At 58.8% G+C, this 19,507-nt stretch overlaps 1 protein-coding gene across 3 annotated transcripts; it reads left to right on the top strand.

Moving 5' to 3' along the window:
* The first annotated feature begins 488 nt into the window (after positions 1 to 488).
* Positions 489 to 11,601, top strand: POFUT2 (protein O-fucosyltransferase 2). 3 transcript variants are annotated; one of them, XM_082459830.1, is made up of 9 exons: positions 489 to 776; positions 2,124 to 2,374; positions 4,338 to 4,482; positions 5,070 to 5,180; positions 7,592 to 7,658; positions 9,407 to 9,532; positions 9,819 to 9,999; positions 10,152 to 10,275; positions 10,659 to 11,174. In XM_082459830.1, the coding sequence occupies exons 1-9, from the start codon at positions 646 to 648 to the stop codon at positions 10,921 to 10,923; spliced, it is 1,401 nt and encodes a 466-aa protein (XP_082315956.1). In that variant the 5' UTR covers positions 489 to 645; the 3' UTR covers positions 10,924 to 11,174. The 3 variants fall into 3 exon arrangements, with proteins under 3 accessions (XP_082315956.1, XP_082315957.1, XP_082315958.1); XM_082459831.1 differs by lacking the exon at positions 10,659 to 11,174 and adding an exon at positions 11,300 to 11,601 and having other exon boundaries at positions 494 to 776; XM_082459832.1 differs by lacking the exon at positions 10,659 to 11,174 and adding an exon at positions 11,303 to 11,601 and having other exon boundaries at positions 500 to 776.
* The last annotated feature ends 7,906 nt before the right edge of the window (positions 11,602 to 19,507 follow it).

Here is a 19,507-nt window from a genome sequence, read left to right as displayed (position 1 = left end):
GGTGGCTGCACTGGCTGGAGTCGCTGGGACCCATCCGTTGGGCGGGCCTGCCGGATCTGCGGCTCAGGTACCCCACCTGGCCAGCCGTGCGGGCCTGGGGTCAGTCCTCTGGCTTGCCCTTCCGCAGCCCGCACGCTGACCCTGTGCGCGTCCGGCGCGAGGGGAAGCAGCGGACCCCAGGCGGAGGGCCGCGCGACCCGCAGCTCAGGATATCTGCGCCCCACGCCGCATGGCCCCGCCCTCGGCGCCAGCCCCGCCCCGGCCTGTACCCAGCGCGGCCCGCAGGTGAGGACTTCCGCGCTTCTGAACGCGTGACCCCGCCCCGGATCCGCCCCCAGGCGCCAGCCCCGCCCCAGCCTGTACCCGGCGCGGCCCGCGGGAGGAGACGTCCGCGCGGCCCCGCCCACACCCCGGCCCAGTCCACCCGTCCATCAGTCCCGCCCCCGCCCCTCGGCCCGGCCCGCCTTCGGCCCCCAGCAGCTCCGCCCGTTCTGCCGCAGGAACTTCCCGACTCGGGATCAAGCAGGACTCATGCCCTAGGTGGGCCCCGTGGCGTTGCCGTGGTACAGGCGAAGCTCTCCACGAGGGCGGGCTGCACTTCCGGGGCGGGGCACGGCCACCGGAAGTGCGTGGCCGCCCGGGGCCATGGCGGCGCTCGGCGTCTTCTGCGTGCTACTCGGGGCGGTATCCTGGCCGCCGGCCTCGGCCTCGGGCGAGGAGTTCTGGCCCGGCCAGTCGGCAGCCGACATCTTGTCGGGGGCGGCGTCCCGCAGACGGTAAACGTCCTCGGCTGGGCCGGTGGGCAGGGACCCGGCGAACCGGGAGGCGGGGCTCGGAGGGCCGGGAAACGGAGCGGTGGAGCCTCGGTCTCCCCTCGCCTCTCGGGACCCCTGGCCTGGGGCCGCGAGCCCCCCGGAAGGGCAGGCTGCAGGTCCGCGTTAGGGGGCAGGCTGGGGGCCCCTGTCACATGATGCAGGCCCTCCCTGGAGTTCGAGGAGCCGCCGAATCAGATGTTCGAATGGGGTGGTTCTTAAGAAAGCCCAGCTTTGTTTACCTGCAGAATATCCGTCCCATCCAGGTGTTGGTTGTTTCATAGATAAGTCTCAGGAATAAGAGACAAACGTCAGTGCCATTCAGCAGTTACTGAGGGCTTGACCGAAAACAGACTGCTGGGTGCGGGACGTCAGGATGGTAGATGGGCCTCTTCCTGGCAGGCTTGGGGGATTGGAGGCTCACGCCAGGGACCACAGCATGGCCTCGTTTGCAGCAACGGAGATGCAGAGAAGGGAGCTGTGAGGACATAGTAGAAGCTGAGGTCTCCTGCCTGCGGCTTGTGTAGAGAAGTCTTGCTTTACATAGGGCAGCCGTCCTCAAAGTGTGTCCAGGGATCCCAGAGGTGCCAGGCCGTTTTCTTAGAAAGGCCAGGATATCATCTGCCTTTTGCACACACTCTCTCGAGAGTTTACTGTGGAGTTCTTCCAGAGACCACCTGGCCTGTGATACCATAACACAGGGAATGAAGAAGCAGACAGGAGAATCCAGCAATCACCAGACCAAAAAGAGATTTGCAAAAATTAAAAACAGTGCCGTTCTTGTCCCTCATGATTTTTGTCTTGAAAAATATACTTATTTTTCATTTGGAAATTTGGAAATGCTAATGATAAAGGTAATACGTTTATTTTTGTTATTTTTAAGGGAATTCATAAATACTTTTCTAAAGTTCTTGCTCTAAATTCTAAATCAGGAATTATCGATAGATTTAATCCACATAAACAGTAGCCTTTGGGGTCCTCGGTAATCATTAAGAGTGTGCGGGGGTCTGTAGACCAAGAAGTTTGAGAACCCCTGGAGGGTGAGTGCTCAGATTCTGGCTGCGAGACTCTGCTGGTCTCAGCTGTGAATTATTGCTGGTGGTTAAACAGGTGCTGAGATGTCTTCTGCTCCTACTTGCGGGCTCTTTAAGTGGCTGGTCCCCTAGAAACGGGTGGGCCGCTGCCTCTATGTTACAGACCAGAAGCTACTGACCGTGCCTGGAGTCGGGCGCTAGGCCGTGGACGTGGGGTGTTGGGTTTTCTGTGCAGAGCCCTGGCCCTGAAGAACCACTCTCCTGCCCTCCCTGCCAGGTATCTTCTGTACGACGTCAACCCCCCGGAGGGCTTCAACCTCCGCAGGGACGTCTACATCCGAGTCGCCTCCCTCCTGAAGACTCTGCTGAAGACTGAGGAGTGGGTGCTGGTGCTACCCCCCTGGGGCCGTCTCTACCACTGGAAGAGCCCCGACATTCACCAGGTCCGGATTCCCTGGTCCGACTTTTTTGACCTTCCAAGTCTCAGTAGAAACATCCCCGTCATTGAGTATGAGCAGTTCATTGCAGGTGAGGCGGGCGGCGGTCCTGTAACTGTGGCCGGGCGGGCGTTGGTCTGGGCGTGAACGTCAGGCCAGGCCCGAGACCTCGGCCAGCTGGGTCGTCTCCCCTTGGGCCTTTGCTCCGCCTAGGGGCCCTGCTTCCATTTCCCCCACTACCAGCGATTTTGACCTTTCCATAGTTTTTCTAGGGAAATAGATCTGAAGCATGTGAGCTATGTGTCCCCTCGCCTCTGAAAACCCCGGCCGCCTGGTGAGCTGGAGCTGTGATCGGGGGGCAGGACCACAGGGCTCCCCCTACGCAGGCCAGGCTGTTCTTACCTGAAGGAAAACATGTTGTGTGTGTGGCGTTGGCTGGGTGCTGGTGGAGACATGTGACCACACGTCCTGTCTCATTTGGTTCTGGTCAATCTTCTCATTTTAGTGTTTTTAAGAGGAAAGAGTTGAAGATTTCTTAGAATGAAGGTTCTTAGAGCTCACCGTTGCTTTATTGAGAAGACATAAACGGTCAGGGACACCTCTGCCCCGATCCCTGGAGCGGCCCGGAAGAGCGAGTCACAGATCCCGAGTGGCGGTCTTAGCGCTTCTGTGCGAGGGCCTGGCGGCCAGAGCGTCGCTGCTCCCGCCGAGGCCGGGCCCACACGTCCTCCTTGTCAGGTTCTGTTCTCACCGCACTGCAGACAGACCCTGCCCCGCGGGGATGTTCTCCATGTGGGGCTCTGCTGTGGCTGCAGGGCCACCGGGCGACCTGCTGCCGTCTGCGCTCCGGCTGGGGAGCAGCCTGCCTGACCCGACTCAGCCCAGGAAGCAGGCTCAGCCTCGTCTGCGCAGGCCCTGGCACCCAGGGGACCGGCCCCTGACCTGCCAGCACGGTGGCGCCTTGGCCACGAGGGGTGCTTAGTGACTGCAGACAGGTGTCGTCCCTGCCGCTCTGCAGGCCGTGTCCCTCGGGCCAGGCAGTGGGGGTGGGGACCGAGCCCCCGGGTGACACTGTGGCGGTGGCAGACCGGTCTTGACCAGCTCAGGTTTCCCGCTGCAGAGGGGACAGGCATGGGGCGTCACGCCCGGAAGGCCTCCAGGCCAGCGTCTCAGCCCCGGTGTCGCATCCCCTCGCCCCGCCGTAGGAGGAGCCCCAGAGCCCGGGCCTTGTGCCCAAGCCAGAGAGAGTGTGGACGAGACACCGGGTCACTCACTGTGGCTCTCTCGTCAGTGCGCTCCATCGTCGCACCTGTGAGCACATCTTCACTTGTCGCCGAGTCGTGGCTGGGAGGCTCCAGGTGTGGGAGAGCAGTGGGTGAGGGGGACACAGGCCCCTGCTCTCCGGGGCCTCCTGTTGGGGGCGGGGGCAGAGCATGAGTAAGTGGCGGGGACCCGCAGCACTTGTGGCAGTGACCAGAGCCACAGGACGAGAAAGCAGGCAGGGGTGCGGAGTGCTGGGCGGTGGCCGTGGACTGGGAAGGCATCCTTTTCGGGGAGAGGCAGATTGAGTGGCGAACTCAAACTGTTCGTTCGAGAACGAGCCTCGGAGGGGACGGTGCAGGCGGGTCAGCTATTCAGGCGTCCCGGGGAAGGAGCCACCCCCATGGGCTCCAGGCACCACAGGCGGGCAGCTGCGGGAGAGGAGAGGGGCAGAGCGAGGGCAGCCTGCGGCCGTCGTGGGGACTGGCCCCGCCCACGGCGAAGTGGGGGTGTGGCTGGAAAGAGACGGGGGGCCCAGGCAAGGCCGGATGCTGTAAGAGGTCGGGGCGCTGAGCGGCCCAGAGGAGCTGCTGGCTCCTGGACAGCCCCCCCCAGGCAGCCCTCCCGTCCCCTGAGGGACCCCCATGTCCCGAGGTCACTTGTTCCATCATCTCTGCTTTTGTGAGCTTCCTCCAGTCCTGTTTGGGAAGGCAGTGGCGTTAAATACGGTACTTCTCTGTATCGCCGCAGTGTGTGCTGTGGTCACCGTTCCTGTCGGTCCTTGTCTCCTGCAGAGTCTGGTGGGCCCTTCATTGACCAGGTCTATGTCCTGCAAGGTTATGCAGAGGGCTGGAAGGAGGGGGCCTGGGAGGAGAAGATCGACAGCCGGCCCTGCATCGAGCCGCCCCTTTACTCTCAGGACAAGCACGAGTATTACAGGTACCACCGCGTTCGGGGACTCAGGCCGGTTTAGAAATACCTGTCTGAGACACACTTACCTTTTCCCGTGCTGTTCAACGCACTTGAACGTGGTCGTGGCGGTGTTGTCACCCCAGACTGAGCTGCCATCAGAAGAGCTGCCTGTGGACGTGCTGCTGTGTCCTCCCCAACCCGCCCAAAGCACCCCCCGCACGGGGGACCAGAGTAATCCGGTTCTAGACCTGGAGCAGCTCAGAAGCTGCTGAGAGCACAGCTGCTTTAAGGACAGTTACCGTCAAAATTGGCCCTGGCCCGTAAGCGCTCGTTCCGCCGGGCTCCTTCCGGGCCGCCCCTGCTTTCCTGTCATCGTACCGTCCAGATTCCTGAAGAGGGCTTCCGTGGTCTCATCAGATCAGATGAAATTTGTGGTTTCTTTAAAGATTTCCACAAGGTCACTGCCTGTGATCACGACCAATAAGTTGTGAAAACTTACTGGTGAACTAAGAACCAGCTGAGTTTATCCGGATCAGGCCGTGCGTGTAGACTTTACTTACTGCCCGCGGAAAAAGAAACCACACTAACCGGGTGCCGTGGGTCTTGTTTTCCAGAGGATGGTTTTGGGGTTATGAAGAGACGCGGGGTTTAAACGTTTCCTGTCTGTCTGTTCAGGGATCGGCTTCCATCATCGCCCCTGTGCTTTTGGGAAACACGTCCGCACGGTGAGTGTGTGGTCTCTGGGTGATGGCTGGTGCGAGGGCACGTGTGTGAGTGTGTCTGCGTGTGCCTGTGCTCTGTCCTGCTGGCTGGCCCGCGGGCGTCGCCGGAGGGTCAGACCTCATCCCCTCTCCCACCCCCTCGAGCCAGGGGGCCGGCAGTTGGGATCCAGGGGAGCCCCCAGGTGGGGCGGCCACGGCTGTTCTCCTCCCGGTGCTGCTCGGAGCGGCTGTGCTTTTGAGCCTCACCATGGGGGTCTCTGGTCCCACCCCTGGTGGGTGGTGCAGTTGGATTTACACCCGGATCCTGCCCTGGGGTCCTGTCGGAGGTGGTGGGGCGAGCGGGGGCCTGCTGGACGTAGCAGGGCGTGAGGATGGACGTAGGGGCAGGGGGGCGGGCAGTAAGAGGGGGCGGGGATGAGGGCCGTGGGGTCGTGAGGCTGCGGCAGGGGGACGGCCAGGACAAGAGCGGGCCCAGCGGGGCCAGGAGGGTTTTGAAGGGACTACTGAGTGACCGGGGCTGGGGCGGCAGCCCAGAGCTGGCCTTGGAGGTTCCGCATGGGCGAGGAGTGCTTCCCCTCGGGGCCACCCCTGAAATCAGGCTCTCTCGCCGGCCTCCTCGAAGCCTGAGCTGTGAGTGGTCAGAGGAACAGCTCAGGCCTTTCCTGGACACACCGCCCTGGCGGCTGCTCCTGGCCTCGCGTGTTGGGAGTGTGTCTGCGTGACCGGTTCCTCCTGGAAGCAGAAGACCAGCCACGCGGGCCCCGCCCGCCCGCCCTGCCACCAGAGGGTCAGCGGGGAGGGCTGGGGTTCCGGGCGAGCTCCTCAGGAGGGGCTCATGCTTGGTTTCTAGGCAGGTGTCCTAGGAGTCCCTGCAGGTGTGAGTTGCTGGGGACATGGGGACCCTGAAAGGGCTCCTCCTCTTCGCCACCTTCAGTGTCCCTGAGCCTGCGCACGCACAGGGCAGGCCTCCTGTGCTCTCCGGGGCCCGGGAAGGTGCAGACTGTCCCAGCACGGCCCCGGTGTGCCAGAACGCCAGGCCGGGTCCCCCCCGGGCCTGTGTCAGCAAAACGCAAGCGGGTCCACGGAGGCAGCAGACGCCTGCTCTGCGCGGTGGGTCCCAGCTCCACGTGAGAGACGAGGTTGCTGAGGGTACCGCTTGCTGGGGCCCCGCGTTACTCGTCTTACAATTGTTCGCATTTCAAAAGCAGATCTGGCTGAAGCTTTGGGCTGTGGGACCGTTTCTTCTGAGTCCCATTTGTGAGTAAGGGGAGCTGAGCCCAGGACAGACTTGTGCCCGGAGGCCCCTCTGTTTAAGAGAGACGCAGGGGGCTTGACAGCGGGGAGATGGCGGCGCTGAGACCCACGAGGCTCGACGGGGGTTGGGGGGACCCCCACCATGCAGAAAACTCACGATATGAAAAGCACTGACCAGAGAGGGAAGGTTGATACGTTCAGTTACCTTAAAATTAGTAAGTCTTGTCCGTCAATAGAGGGCGTTAACAAGATGGAAAGGCAAACCACAGAGAGGGGGGCTTGTAGCACGTCAGTCACGTCAGTCCGTACAGGGCTGGGTCAGGTACAGGCAGAGCTTCTAAAGGTCAGCGAGGAAAGGGCAGGCGGCCTGGTAGCAAATTCAGCAGCAGACGCTGTCAGGGATGCCGCCGGGGCCACGCTGCTCCTAGACCCCAGCGGAGACGCAGGCTGCCGCCTCGCACTCGTGGCCTGTGTCTGGAGGGTCCTTTCCACGTGTGCTGACTCTTCAGGTTGCTGGATTAGCTCAGGCAGACCACCTTTCCTGCCCCTCGCTTTGCAAGGAGGGAGTTGAGCCTTCCCTGGAGAAGAGGCTGGCTTTTGGCTGGAGAAATACAACCGTGATAAGGACTCTTTCATTAACGTGGTTTTTAAAAATAAGAGTAAATACTGAGTTTTGTTCCTTTGGGGTAGCCATCATTATATGGTTTTGCCCTTTATCCAGTAACGTGATGAGTTAAGCCATAGATGTTCTAATACTGAACCATTTTTGCATTCCTGGTGTGAATTGAACTCCATTTGTCACGTGTGTCATCCTTTTAATATATTGCTGGGTTCCGTTTGCTAATTTTATGTTTTGTTTACTTGTGGGTTTTTTTGCGTTGAGAGTCACAAGCGAGCTTGGTAGCTCAGCCAGTTCAGTGGCTGGGACAGGAGAGAGAGTCCGTCAGTGTTTAGAGCCAGTTAGGAATCAGAAGCTTCTGCAGGCAGCTGCCTGTGAGAGGCTCAGCAGAGATTTGCCCAGACGCACCCAGGCGACCCAGCAAGGTTTGACCGTCTCAGACTTCGTCCCTGATTGTTCCCTGGCCCAGGGCCTCCCCCATGACCGTGCTCTCTGGAGCGTGTGAACATGAAAACCTTCTTTTCCTGTTGTTTAAAAATAGGTCCGTGATGTTAGACCGAGCCGAAAACCTCCTTCACGACCACTACGGAGGGAAGGAGTACTGGGACGTGAGTGTTGCGTGGCGAGCATCTCTGTACGTGTGTTTAGTCTTGGAAAACCCAAGGCCCTCAGCAGCTCTTGTTTTCCGCCTTGCTGACTAACCCGACGAGGCGCTTAGCAGGCGTGGGGGAGGGCCCGCCGGTGAGCGTTGCCCCTGCCCAAGGAGGTGCTCCAGGGCACGGGCTGGGGCGTCCCGGGCCCCGCCTCCTGCACTGCATCGGCTGTCCTTTCCTGCTGACGCGCTCAGAACCTGGAATTAGAGCTCCGGCCGTGTGTCCTCAGCGTTGCAAGGTGGGGCGTTCTGTGCCCCGAGTCCTTAATAGCGGAGTCGGGCTCTGCTTTGACGGGGAAGCGCTGGCTCTGGGTGCACAGACAGTGACAGTGACAGTGAGGCGGGTGGGCGAGAGGCTTCTCCCGTCCTCCTGGGGGTGGGGACGGCTTAATCGTCAGGCGTCTGGTTTGGAAAAGAGGCGCAGTTCTGCCGACGGGGGCCGGTGCAACAGTTTGGCAAAAGCGTCAGACATTCCCTGGGAAGAGCCTTTGGCTGCAAGGTGGGGACCCAGGTGAAGTCGGCCTGGCCTGTCGGGGGCTCTGCCGGGCGAAGGAGCCTCCAGGGGCATCAGGGTGGGTGGGCTGCAGGGGACACGGGGCCTGCCCCACTCGGCTCCCATGCTCCCCCAGGTCCTGGGACCTGTGCAGACACTGATCTTCGAAGGGGCATTTGTGTATTGTTGAAGTGAAGTAGAAGTTTTTAGGCAAATTACAGCTTTCTTAAATTAGAAATGAGTGCTGAGCTCCCTCAAGGCAGATACTTTGCAGCCTGGTTTCTCCCCTCCCCGCGGGGATTTGCGCCCCCCTCGTCTGGGGCTCCCGGTGGATGTGTCGCTTCTCCCGAGGCCCCTGTGCGGGAACCGGTTTCCCCGGATCTCTGCACCTTGGCACTGCCGACGGTGTGGACAGAGCCCCGTGGCCATGCCCCCCACCCCCGTTTCCACATGGTGGGCATGGTATTTTCTGCTGCAGGGGCTCCCAGGTCTGTTAATTGAGGTGCACGTTTATTATTTATGGCAGGTAATATTTGAAAAAGAAAAACATGGTATTTGCTGTCAAAAAAATGCAGTTGGTATTCTGTAATCTCCACACCTAATTCACGATGAAGGGCAGCCCCGCATGTGGCGAGGTCCATCCCTGGACCACGTCCTGTCCTGTCCCTGCAGGGCGTTGGTCAGTAATCAGTCCCTAGATGGACCCCGTCAGGCCCCCCAAGTCCCGCCCAGTCGTCACCAGCCTCAGCCTGTCTGGTCCTTCCTCCATCTGGGGAAGTGGGTGTCATGCCCCCTCTGCAGCCCCTGACCCCCAGCTCTCAGGGTCTGCCCTGTCTAGGGGCCGTTGATGCCTCCTGCGGGCAGGCTGGGCAGGCAGAGGCCCCCAGGTGGGACCCTGCTCCCTGGACCCGCGACCTGGGTGCCTCCTGGGCGGGTTGTTGCAGAAGCGCAGAGGTGTCAACACGTGGACACGGTGGTTCTGTGCCTTATGACAGCACTGTGGTCCCCGCCGGCCCTGAAGGGTGGTGACCTCCCTCGGCACCTGCGGGGGGAGGGGTGACAGGCGGGGACCCTGGGGTGGTGGGGGAGGGGTGACGGGCGGGGACCCCGGGGCGGGGGGGGAGGGGTGACGGGCAGGGACCCCGGCACGGGGGGGAGGGGTGACGGGCGGGGACCCCGGGGCAGGGGCTCACGGCCCGTTGCACCCGCAGACCCGGCGCAGCATGGTGTTCGCCAAGCACCTGCGGGCCGTGGGGGACGAGTTCCGGAGCAGGTACCTCAATTCCACGGACGCGGCCGACAGGATCCCCTTCGAGGAGGACTGGACCAAGATGAAGGTAGCCCCCACCTCTGTAATCCTTGGTGGGGGGCATGCTTTTATCTCTTTAGACACCTGACAACTAATCCCCTCATTCAGGAAAGGGCAGAACGGGGCACCTTGTCTGTCACGGGGCTGCCCGGCCCCACTGCCCCAGTCGCCAGAGGCGCTGCTCGTCAGCAGCGAGCCCCCTGTCCTGGTGCAGGTGTAGGGACATTGGCCAGCAATCCGTCCCTAGAGGGACCCGATCAGGCCCCCCACGTCCCGCCCGATCGTCACCAGCCTGTCGGCTCCTCCTCCACCAGGTCAAGCTGGGCTCTTCGCTGGGGGGCCCATACCTGGGCGTCCACCTGAGGAGGAAGGACTTCATCTGGGGGCACAGGGAGGACGTGCCCAGCCTGGAGGGGGCCGTGAGGAGGATCCGCAGCCTCATGAAGGCCCACCAGCTGGACAAGGTGTTCGTGGCCACGGATGCCGCCAGGAAGGGTACATGGCTTCCATCCGTCTGTTTCTCCCACAGTTAATGGGAGGGGGTCGTGTTTCTGTCCTCCTCGTCCCCCTCTCCGTGGTCCTGCAGTGTGAGCGCATGCACACGCATGTCTCCTGCGGCCCCGTCACCTCCCATGATGCACCTGCAGAGCTGGATGGGCTCCGGAGGCTGCTGCCCGAGATGGTGCGGTTCGAACCCACGTGGGAGGAGCTGGAGCTCTACAAGGACGGGGGCGTCGCCATCGTGGACCAGTGGGTCTGCGCACACGCCCGGTGAGCAGCCCCTCCCGCCGCGTACATGCCTAGCCCGTGTCCGAGGCTGAGTCCTCACGTGCAGACCCCCAGCTCGGCCCTCCTTGCCTCACCCGGGGTCTCTCCTCTGTCGCGTCTTGTCTCGGGGGAGGGGCCGTGCCCGCTCCGCCCGCCCCTGAGTCCTGGTCCCCAGGTACATCTCGGGCACCCGCGGGGCACCCTGCCCAGTGTCCCGTCCTTGTCATGGGAGGCAAGCTGCCCACAGGGACTTGGGCCCGGGCCTCGGGGGTTCTTCTGGGGCTCATCTGCCCACCGGCGCTGGGAGGGCAGGGCTGGGGTGAGTCGGGCACTTGGAGTAAAGTGGAAAATCAGAGCAGAGTAGGTGATTTTCCCTCTCCTTCCAGAATTCTCAGACATGCTGGGTGCAGGGGCGTGTGTGGTTTCCCAGGTAGACGTGTGCCCTGTCCTGTTCCAGGGGACACCTCCTCCAGGCTGAGCAGAGGGGTGAGGGCGGGCTCAGCCCCACCAGGGGTGCAGGGAGCAGCCCCAGCCCAGCCCTGTGCTCTGGGCCCTGCCCCTCGGCCCCGAGGTTCTGCTGGTGGGGGACGGGGGAATGGGGTTCGGGGCTTCGCTCTTCCCCGCCCGCCTTGGGCTCAAACCTGGCGGTGACAGGGAGCAGACCTCCGGCACGTGTGTTCCAAGATGCCGTCCCTGGAGGGGGGTTTCTTCCTTCTCCGGCTGCAGCTCCGCCCCTCAGCAGGGAGGCCTGCCTGGCAGGTTGAGCTTGGCCCTGAGCCCCTGCCCCAAGCAGCCGAGGTCTAGCAGTGGCCCGAGCCTGCCCCCAGTGCGGGGCCTGTCACCCGAGCCCCTGCAGCTGCCGCAGCCTGGCCTCTGGGCTCCTCCAGCCCAGGCCGCGTGGTGGCGATTGGCCACAGGGAGCCCCGGCTGAGGAGTCTGGGGTGGGGGGCCGGGCGGGCACCTGGGGTCGGGGGTGGGCGTGGCTGGCAGGTTTGCTCCACAGCCCCGGTGACCTCACATTTCTCAGCAGGTTTTTTATCGGCACTTCGGTCTCCACGTTCTCCTTTCGAATTCATGAGGAGAGAGAAATCCTGGGGTTGGACCCCAAGACGACATACAACCGGTTCTGTGGGGACGAGGAGAAGGCGTGCGAGCAGCCCACGCACTGGAGGATCGCGTACTGAGCCGGCCCGCGGGCGCCCCACACGCGGGCTCACAGCTGCCCTTAGGACAGGTGTCGCCGCCGGGGCAGGGACCCCCCGGCTGGGCAGCAGGCTGGCCCCTCTCCGGTCTCAGGCCCGGGAGCCCTGCGGAGCCACGCTGCGTCTGCCCTGCCTTCCCCAGGCCCACCTGTCTGCCGTGACCCGGAGCCACCGCTTCCCCGGGATGCAGGTTGTTGGCTCCGGATCCGGAACCGTGTCTCCGCGGCCAGCGAGGCCCCCATGATGCCTCGGAGGTGCCGGCTTGTCCTCGTTGACCTTGGTCAGGAGCGTTTCCCGCGGCGTCGGGCAGGCCCGGCGCCTGGGCTGCTCCTGTCCCGGGCAGCGGACACAGTGCTGACCCCCCGTGTGCCACAGGGCAGGGCCCTTGGTCCTGCGCTTCTCCCCGTGGGACCGTGTGCCAGCTGGACGGCGGGCGAAGCGCCACATCACGGGGCCGGTCTGAGGCCTCTGGGGGCCTGTGATGCCCTTGCCCCATCCGTCCCCACTGCCTGGGCCAGAGCGTTGGAACATTCCCTGGCGAGTCCCGGTGCCTTGTGTGCTCACGGGGACGGGGGCCCCTCCCCCGGGCCCCCCCCCCCCCCCGGTTGTCTGCAGGGTCCATCCAGCTGTCCAGGCCGTCTGGTGTGTGACGGCCACAGCAGTACGAGGGGTGGCCGGATGCTCATCCTCGATCCCCGCGCGAGGGCAGGGGTGCGGCCGAGAGGAGCGGGGTCACTCCAGCCTCGGAAGGCACCTTGGGGAGCAGCTGCTGCACGCGGGGCGGAGGCCGGTCTGCAGAGCCCTGTGCTGGGACTTCAGCACGGCCGCCACGAGGGAGCTACCGTGAGGGCACTGCTGGGGCCCCACCCCGTTCCCTACGAGTAGGCACCCAACTTCCCACAACACCTGGGATGACTGGCGACGTGGGCGCCGGGAGCCCTGCGGAACCCATGAGTCTGGGCCCCGGCCACCCGGCATCTCCTTCCTGAGCTCTAGAGAGGCCCTGATCACACGGCGGGGTCCTGCGGTGTCACAGCCATGCCGGGTGAAACGGTGAGATATTTATTCTCTGTCTGTTTGTACATCAAGTATTAATAAAATACGTTTTCTAGAAACGGTGCTTTTTCCCACCCTGCGTTCTCTTTCGGCTGAGCGCTGGTCCAAGCATTTGGACTTGGCCGTTACCTTCCTTTTTAAGAAAAGCTGTGTTGTCGTCATCTGTGTTTACGGCTGTGAGCATTGTGGAGGCACCAGCCTGGCACCGCCTGCCCCGCCGGCTCTTTGTTCTTTGCACGTTGGCTGCCAGGCTTGTTTGCAAAGAGCGCGCAGTTCTACAGGTTTGAGAACTGCTGTTGTCTAGGTGCCGAGGGGGCAGCAGTAGAGCCTCCCTGGGGTCTGCATCCTGCTGGGAAAGACCAGCCAGCGAAACCCCACCCTAGAGAGCAGGGCACGTGGTGGGAAGGCAGGGAGCTCCGGGAGTGGGTGCGGGCCACGCAGCGGAGGGGGCAGGGGTGAGTCTCAAGGGGCAGTGAGGGTGGGGGCCGCTGGGGGTCTGTGGAGAAGCGGGGGACAGCCTGGAAGCCGGGCTCCAGGTGGTGCTGTCAGGGCCACCGGCCACAGGGTGGGTGGTCGGGAGGTGGCGTCTCAGCTGCTGGAAGGACGTGGGGCCGGGGCCTGTGGTCTTGGCCACGTGGAAGGGCCGAGGGGGAGGGGCAGCCGGTGGGCACCCTGACCGCGGGCGGGGCTGGAGGAGGAGGCGGCCTCCGGGCATCGCACCCCCGTCCTGACGGAGGAGACGGGAGGGGCCGTGGCCTCATGGGCCTCCCCGGCCCCAGGCCTGCCCGCGCTCTCGGCTCTGCCGTGTCTGACGGGGCACCGGGCAGGCCGCAGGAGGGCATCGTCAGAGCCTGTCTGGAGCGTGTCGTGCCATCGTCAGAATTTCAGAAACACATCGAGGGTGAAGGCAGGCGAGCCGGAGGGGGTGGGGTGGGGTCGCTGTCCGCCTCAGCGGGGGCACGCGTGGTGAGTGTCCCCCGAGGGCCCCGGAGGCCCCCCCAGGGACGGCAGCCGCCCTCTGCAGGCCGGGGGTTCCCGGACGCGGAGCCACCTCCCTACATCTGGGGCCGCCCCACCCTGCGCCCTGATTTCATGCCCGACTCTGAGGTCACAGGGTCGGCGCTGCACCGGGGCTTATAAATAAACCGCCTGGTCACAGAGCGCATCCCTGCATCGCTGGCCTGGACAGTCCCGCTAGATCAGGGCATCAGGTCCAGGGGACAGCGGGGGAGCCTTGCCACTGTGGCTCCCTGGGGACCCCAGCCGTGCGGGGCCGGTTCCCCTGCACCACGGGCCAGGCTCGGGGCTCCGAGGGGAATTTCTGCGAGGTGGCACCTTTGTCCCTATCCCTGGGCGAGGAGTGAGTGTGTCGTGGGAGATTGTTTTCTTATGATGACCAGTCTGTGCTCTCAGAGCCCAGGGGCCTCCAGAGACCCCATTTCAGCAGAGAACCTTCCCTGTGAGCTGAAGGAGAACGGAAGCCTCCCTCTGTGGAATGATGACCCTTAATTGTCTTTCGCTTCCTGCGGGCAGCAGGCGCTCGTCGGCGGGGTCTGTTGTGAGTCCAGCTGCCGGGGGGTCGGGGCGGCGCTCCTCCGCTCGCAGGACAGCCTGGACGGGGACGGGGACGTGGATGGGGGAGGGCAAGCCTGGCTGTCTGACCTTGAGCCAGAAGGACCACGCGGGCCCTGCGTCTCGGCCCGGCCCTCCCAGGACGGAGGGTGGTGCAGTGGACGCGGACAGCCTGCGGCCTGGGGGCCGGGCCTTCCAGCACAAGGCCCTTCACCCATCCAGGCTGGGGGCGCCACCACGACGCAGTCTAGGTTAGGAAAGCGGTCGCAGAACATGCCCAGCTTCACCTGGGGACTGATTCTCTGGGTGATGGTGGTGCTGTCATCCTGCTTTTCTACTTCACAGAGGGGTCACTGGTGTAAGACCACCCACGTGATCCCGAGGTGCCCTCTGGGCCGCAGGCGGACCCCTCATTCACCACCTGGGCACTGAGCAACCCCCAACCCCCCGCCCCGGGCCTGGGTGTCCTGATGGAGTCGGGAGAGTGGGCGCTGGGGAGGCCTCTGCTCGAGGGAGGACCAGGGCCTTAGGTGATGGTCAGGGAGCACGTCCAGCACACAGGGCCAGCCGGTGCCTGGCCTGGCGGGAGAGCCTCGGAGGAGGTCGGCAGTGCTAGGCCTGGAGTTTGGAGGGGCACCCGCCTAGCTTGTTGGAGAAGCAGGGGCAGGTCCCAGCCCAACGTGGTGGGAGCCCCAAGGTCTCGGAGCCCTGAGGCCATCAGCAAAGGTTCCTGCTGTGGAGTGGGCTTGGGCGGCTGTGTGTGGGTGGGGGCAGGAAGGACCCCCCGCATGGGCCGGGCCAGGCTGGGTGCCCCGAGACAGACCTTTACAGGTGGAGGGCGAGGGAGACCCAGATGCCAGAGGTGCCTGGTCAGAAGGTGGGGAGGGACAGATGGGAGATGACCAGGGCTGACGGCCGCCCTGAGCTGCTCCAGCCCACGGCCCGCTCTCCTGGAGGGACTTGGGGGCTGTCACATGGTGAGGCGGAGCCTCAGCAAAGCCCCTCCCAGCTCTCCTCTGGACCCCTCAGGCCTGCTCCAGCTGACGTCTGACAAACCCACTCATCACTCATCGTTAACCTTTTAAAAACAAAGGGGAAGTGTCGAACCCGGACGTTTGAACTTTCAGGGATTCGTCTCATCTGTGGAGAAGGTCAGGGAGGCAGGCACGTGGGCAGGAGACAGCGGCTGATGCTCTAAAATTGTTCCCCTGACCTCGAAGGCAGGCGGCAGCTCAACCAAGCAGCGAGGCCGGCCTGAGATAAATATTCACGTCCCTCCCCGCCTGCCTGTCATCTCTGTGATTAAGCCAGGTCCTTGTTCAGTGAGGCGATGACACAGCCAATTAACTCTTGCAACACCGTCACCAGCGCTCAGAGAAACCCAGGACAGTCACGTGGTCCTTTCCAACCAAGCAAGGAAGGTAAGGGACTGGAAAATTCAAAGATGTTATTTAAAGACTGACTTCCAAAGGAGATTGGCTCAAGATGGCGGAGTAGAAGGACGTGACCTCACTCCCTCTTGCGAGAGCATCAGAATCACAACTAACTAACTGCTGAACAATCATCAACAGGAAGACACTGGAACTCACCAAAGAAGATACCCCACATCCAAAGACAAAAGAGAAGCCACAATGAGATGGTAGGAGGGGCGCAATCACAATAAAATCAAATCCCGTAACTACTGGGTGGGTGACTCACAGACTGGAGAACACTAATACCACAGAAGTCCACCCACTGGAGTGAAGGTTCTGAGACCCAGGTCAGGCTTCCCAACCTGGGGGCCCGGTAACGGGAGGAGGAATTCCTAGAGAATCAGACTTTGAAGGCTAACAGGATTTGATTGCAGGACTTTGACAGGACTGGGGGAAACAGAGACTCCACTCTTGGAGGGCACACACAAAGTAGTGTGTGCATCAGGACCCAGGGGAAGGAGCAGTGACCCCATAGGAGACTGAACCAGGCCTACCTGCTAATGTTGGAGGGTCTCCTGCAGAAGTGGGGGGTGGCTGTGGCTCAGCGTGGGGAAAAGGACACTGGCAGCAGAAGTTCTGGGAAGTACTCCTTGGTGTGAGCCATCCCAGAGTCCACCATTAGCCCCACCAAACAGCCTGGGTAGGCTCCAGTATTGGGTCGCCTCAGGCCAAGCAACCAACAGGGAGGGAACCCATTCCCACCCATCAGCAGACAAGCGGATTAAAGTTTTACTGAGCTCTGCCCACCAGAGCAACAGCCAGCTCTACCCACCACCAGTTCCTCCCATCAGGAACCTTGCACAAGCCTCTTAGATAGCCTCATCCACCAGAGGGCAGACAGCAGAAGCAAGAAGAACTACAATCCTGCAGCCTGTGGAACTAAAACCACGTTCACAGGAAGATAGATGATATGAAAAGGCAGAGGGCTATGTACCCGATGAAGGAACAAGATTAAACCCCAGAAGAACAACTAAATGAAGAGGAGATAGGCAACCTTCCAGAAAAAGAATTCAGAATAATGACAGTGAAGATGATCCAGGACCTCGGAAAAAGAATGGAGGCAAAGATAGAGAAGATGGAATAAATGTTTAACAAAGACCTAGAAGAATTAAAGAACAAACAAACAGAGATGACCAATACAATAACTGAAATGAAAACTACATTAGAAGGAATCAATAGCAGAATAACTGAGGCAGAAGAACGGATAAATGACCTGGAAGACAGAATGGAGGAATTCACTACTGCAGAACAGAATAAAGAAAAAAGAATGAAAAGAAATGAAGACAGCCTAAGAGACCTCTGAGACAACGTTAAACACAACAACATTCACATTATAGGGGTCCCAGAAGGAGAAGAGAGAGAGAAAGGACCCGAGAAAATATTCTAAGAGATTACAGTTGAAAACTTCCCTAACATGGGAAAGGAAACAGCCACCCAAGTCCAGGAAGCACAGAGAGTCCCATACAGGATAAACCCAAGGAGAAACACGCCGAGACACATAGTAATCAAATTGGCCAAAATTAAAGACAAAGAAAAATTATTGAAAGCAGCAAGGGAAAAATGACAAATAACATACATGGGAACTCCCATAAAGTTAACAGCTGATTTCTTGGCAGAAACTCTACAAGCCAGAACGGAGTGGCATGACATATTTAAAGTGATGAAAGGGAAGAACCTACAACCAAGATTACTCTACCCGGCAAGGATCTCATTCAGATTCGATGGAGAAATCAAAAGCTTTACAGACAAGCAAAAGCTAAGAGAATTCAGCACCACCAAACCAGCTCTACAGCAAATGCTAAAGGAACTTCTCTAAGTGGGAAACACAAGAGAAGAAAAGGACCTACAAAAACAAACCCAAAACAATTAAGGAAATGGTAATAGGAACATACATATCAATAATTGCCTTAAACGTGAATGGATTAAATGTTCCAACCAAAAGACACAGGCTCACTGAATGGATACAAAAACAAGACCCATATATATGCTGTCTACAGGAGACCCACTTCAGACCTAGGGACACATACAGACTGAAAGTGAGGGGATGGAAAAAGATATACCATGCAAATGGAAATCAAAAGAAAGCTGGAGCAGCAATTCTCATATCAGATAAAATAGACTTTAAAATAAAGAATGTTACAAGAGACAAAGAAGGATACTACATAATGATCAATGGATCAATCCAAGAAAAAGATATAACAATTATAAATATATATGCACCCAACATAGGAGCACCTCAATACATAAGGCAACTGCTAACAGCTCTAAAAGAGGAAATCGACAGTAACACAATAATAATGGGGGACTTTAACATCCCACTAACACCAATGGACAGATCATCCAAACAGAAAATTAATAAGGAAACACAAGAATTAAATGACACAATAGACCAGATAGATTTAATTGATATTTATAGGACATTCCATCCAAAAACAGCAGATTACACTTTCTTCTCAAGTGCACACGGAACATTCTCCAGGATAGATCACATCTTGGGTCACAAATCAAGCCTCAGTAAATTTAAGGAAATTGAAATCATATCAAGTATCTTTTCTGACCACAACGCTATGAGATTAGAAATCAATTACAGGGAAAAAAACATAAAAAACACAAACACATGGAGGCTAAACAATATGCTACTAAATAACCAAGAGATCACTGAAGAAATCAAAGAGGAAATCAAAAAATACCTAGACACAAATGACAATGAAAACACGACTATCCAAAACCTATGGGATGCAGCAAAAGCAGTTCTAAGAGGGGAGTTTATAGCAATACAATCCTACCTCAAGAAACAACAAATATCTCAAATAAACAATCTAACCTTACACCTAAAGGAAGTAGAGAAAGAAAAACAAACAAAACCTGAAGTTAGTAGAAGGAAAGAAATCATAAAGATCAGAGCAGAAATAAATGAAATAGAAACAAAGAAAACAATAGCAAAGATCAATAAAACTAAAAGCTTGTTCTTTGAGAAGATAAACAAAATTGATAAACCATTAGCCAGACTCATCAAGAAAAAGGAGAGAGGGCTTCCCTGGTGGCGCAGTGGTTGAGAGTCTGCCTGCTAATGCAGGGGACACGGGTTCGAGCCCTGGTCTGGGAGGATCCCGCGTGCCGCGGAGCGGCTGGGCCTGTGAGCCATAGTTGCTGAGCCTGCGCGTCTGGAGCCTGTGCTCCGCAACAAGAGAGGCCGCGATGGTGAGAGGCCCGCGCACAGCGATGAGGAGTGGCCCCCACTTGCCGCGGCTGGTGAGGGCCCTCGCACAGGAACGAAGACCCAACATAGCCATAAATTAAAAAAAATAAATAAATAAATAAAAATTAAAAAAAAAAAAAAAAAAAAAAGTGGTGCCTCACTTCAAAGGGGCTTTTAAAAAAAAAAAAAAAAAAAAAGAAAAAGGAGAGGACTCAAATCAATAAAATTAGAAATGAAAAAGGAGAAGTTACAACAGACACCGCAGAAATACAAAGCATCCTAAGATACTACTACAAGAAACTCTATGCCAATAAAATGGACAACCTGGAAGAAATGGGCAAATTCTTAGAAAGGTATAATAACCTCCCAAGTCTGAACCAGGATGAAATAGAAAATATGAACAGACCAATCACAAGTAATGAAATTGAAACTGTGATTAAAAATCTTCCAACAAACAAAAGTCCAGGACCAGATGGCTTCACAGGTGAATTCTATCAGACATTTAGAGAAGAGCTAACACCCATCCTTCTCAAACTCTTCCAAAAAATTGCAGTGGAAGGAACACTCCCAAACTCATTCTATGAGGCCACCATCACCCTGATACCAAAACCAGACAAAGATACTACAATAAAAGAAAATTACAGACCAATATCACTTATGAATATTGATGCAAAAATCCTCAACAAAATACTAGCAAACAGAATCCAACAACACATTAAAAGGATCATACACCA

The sequence above is a fragment of the Balaenoptera physalus genome, assembly GCF_965194825.1.
Source record: "Balaenoptera physalus genome assembly, chromosome: 4".
Classification (NCBI taxonomy): domain Eukaryota; kingdom Metazoa; phylum Chordata; class Mammalia; order Artiodactyla; family Balaenopteridae; genus Balaenoptera; species Balaenoptera physalus.
This window is presented reverse-complemented; position numbering and strand designations above follow the sequence as displayed.

Excerpts from the sequence above, each read along its gene's own strand:
- POFUT2 (XM_082459830.1), top strand. The coding sequence starts at position 646 with ATGGCGGCGCTCGGCGTCTTCTGCGTGCTACTCGGGGCGGTATCCTGG. Across the intron at positions 777-2,123 it reads GGGGCGGCGTCCCGCAGACG|GTATCTTCTGTACGACGTCA; the intron begins GTAAACGTCCTC and ends CCTCCCTGCCAG. Across the intron at positions 10,276-10,658 it reads TGGGTCTGCGCACACGCCCG|AATTCTCAGACATGCTGGGT; the intron begins GTGAGCAGCCCC and ends CTCTCCTTCCAG.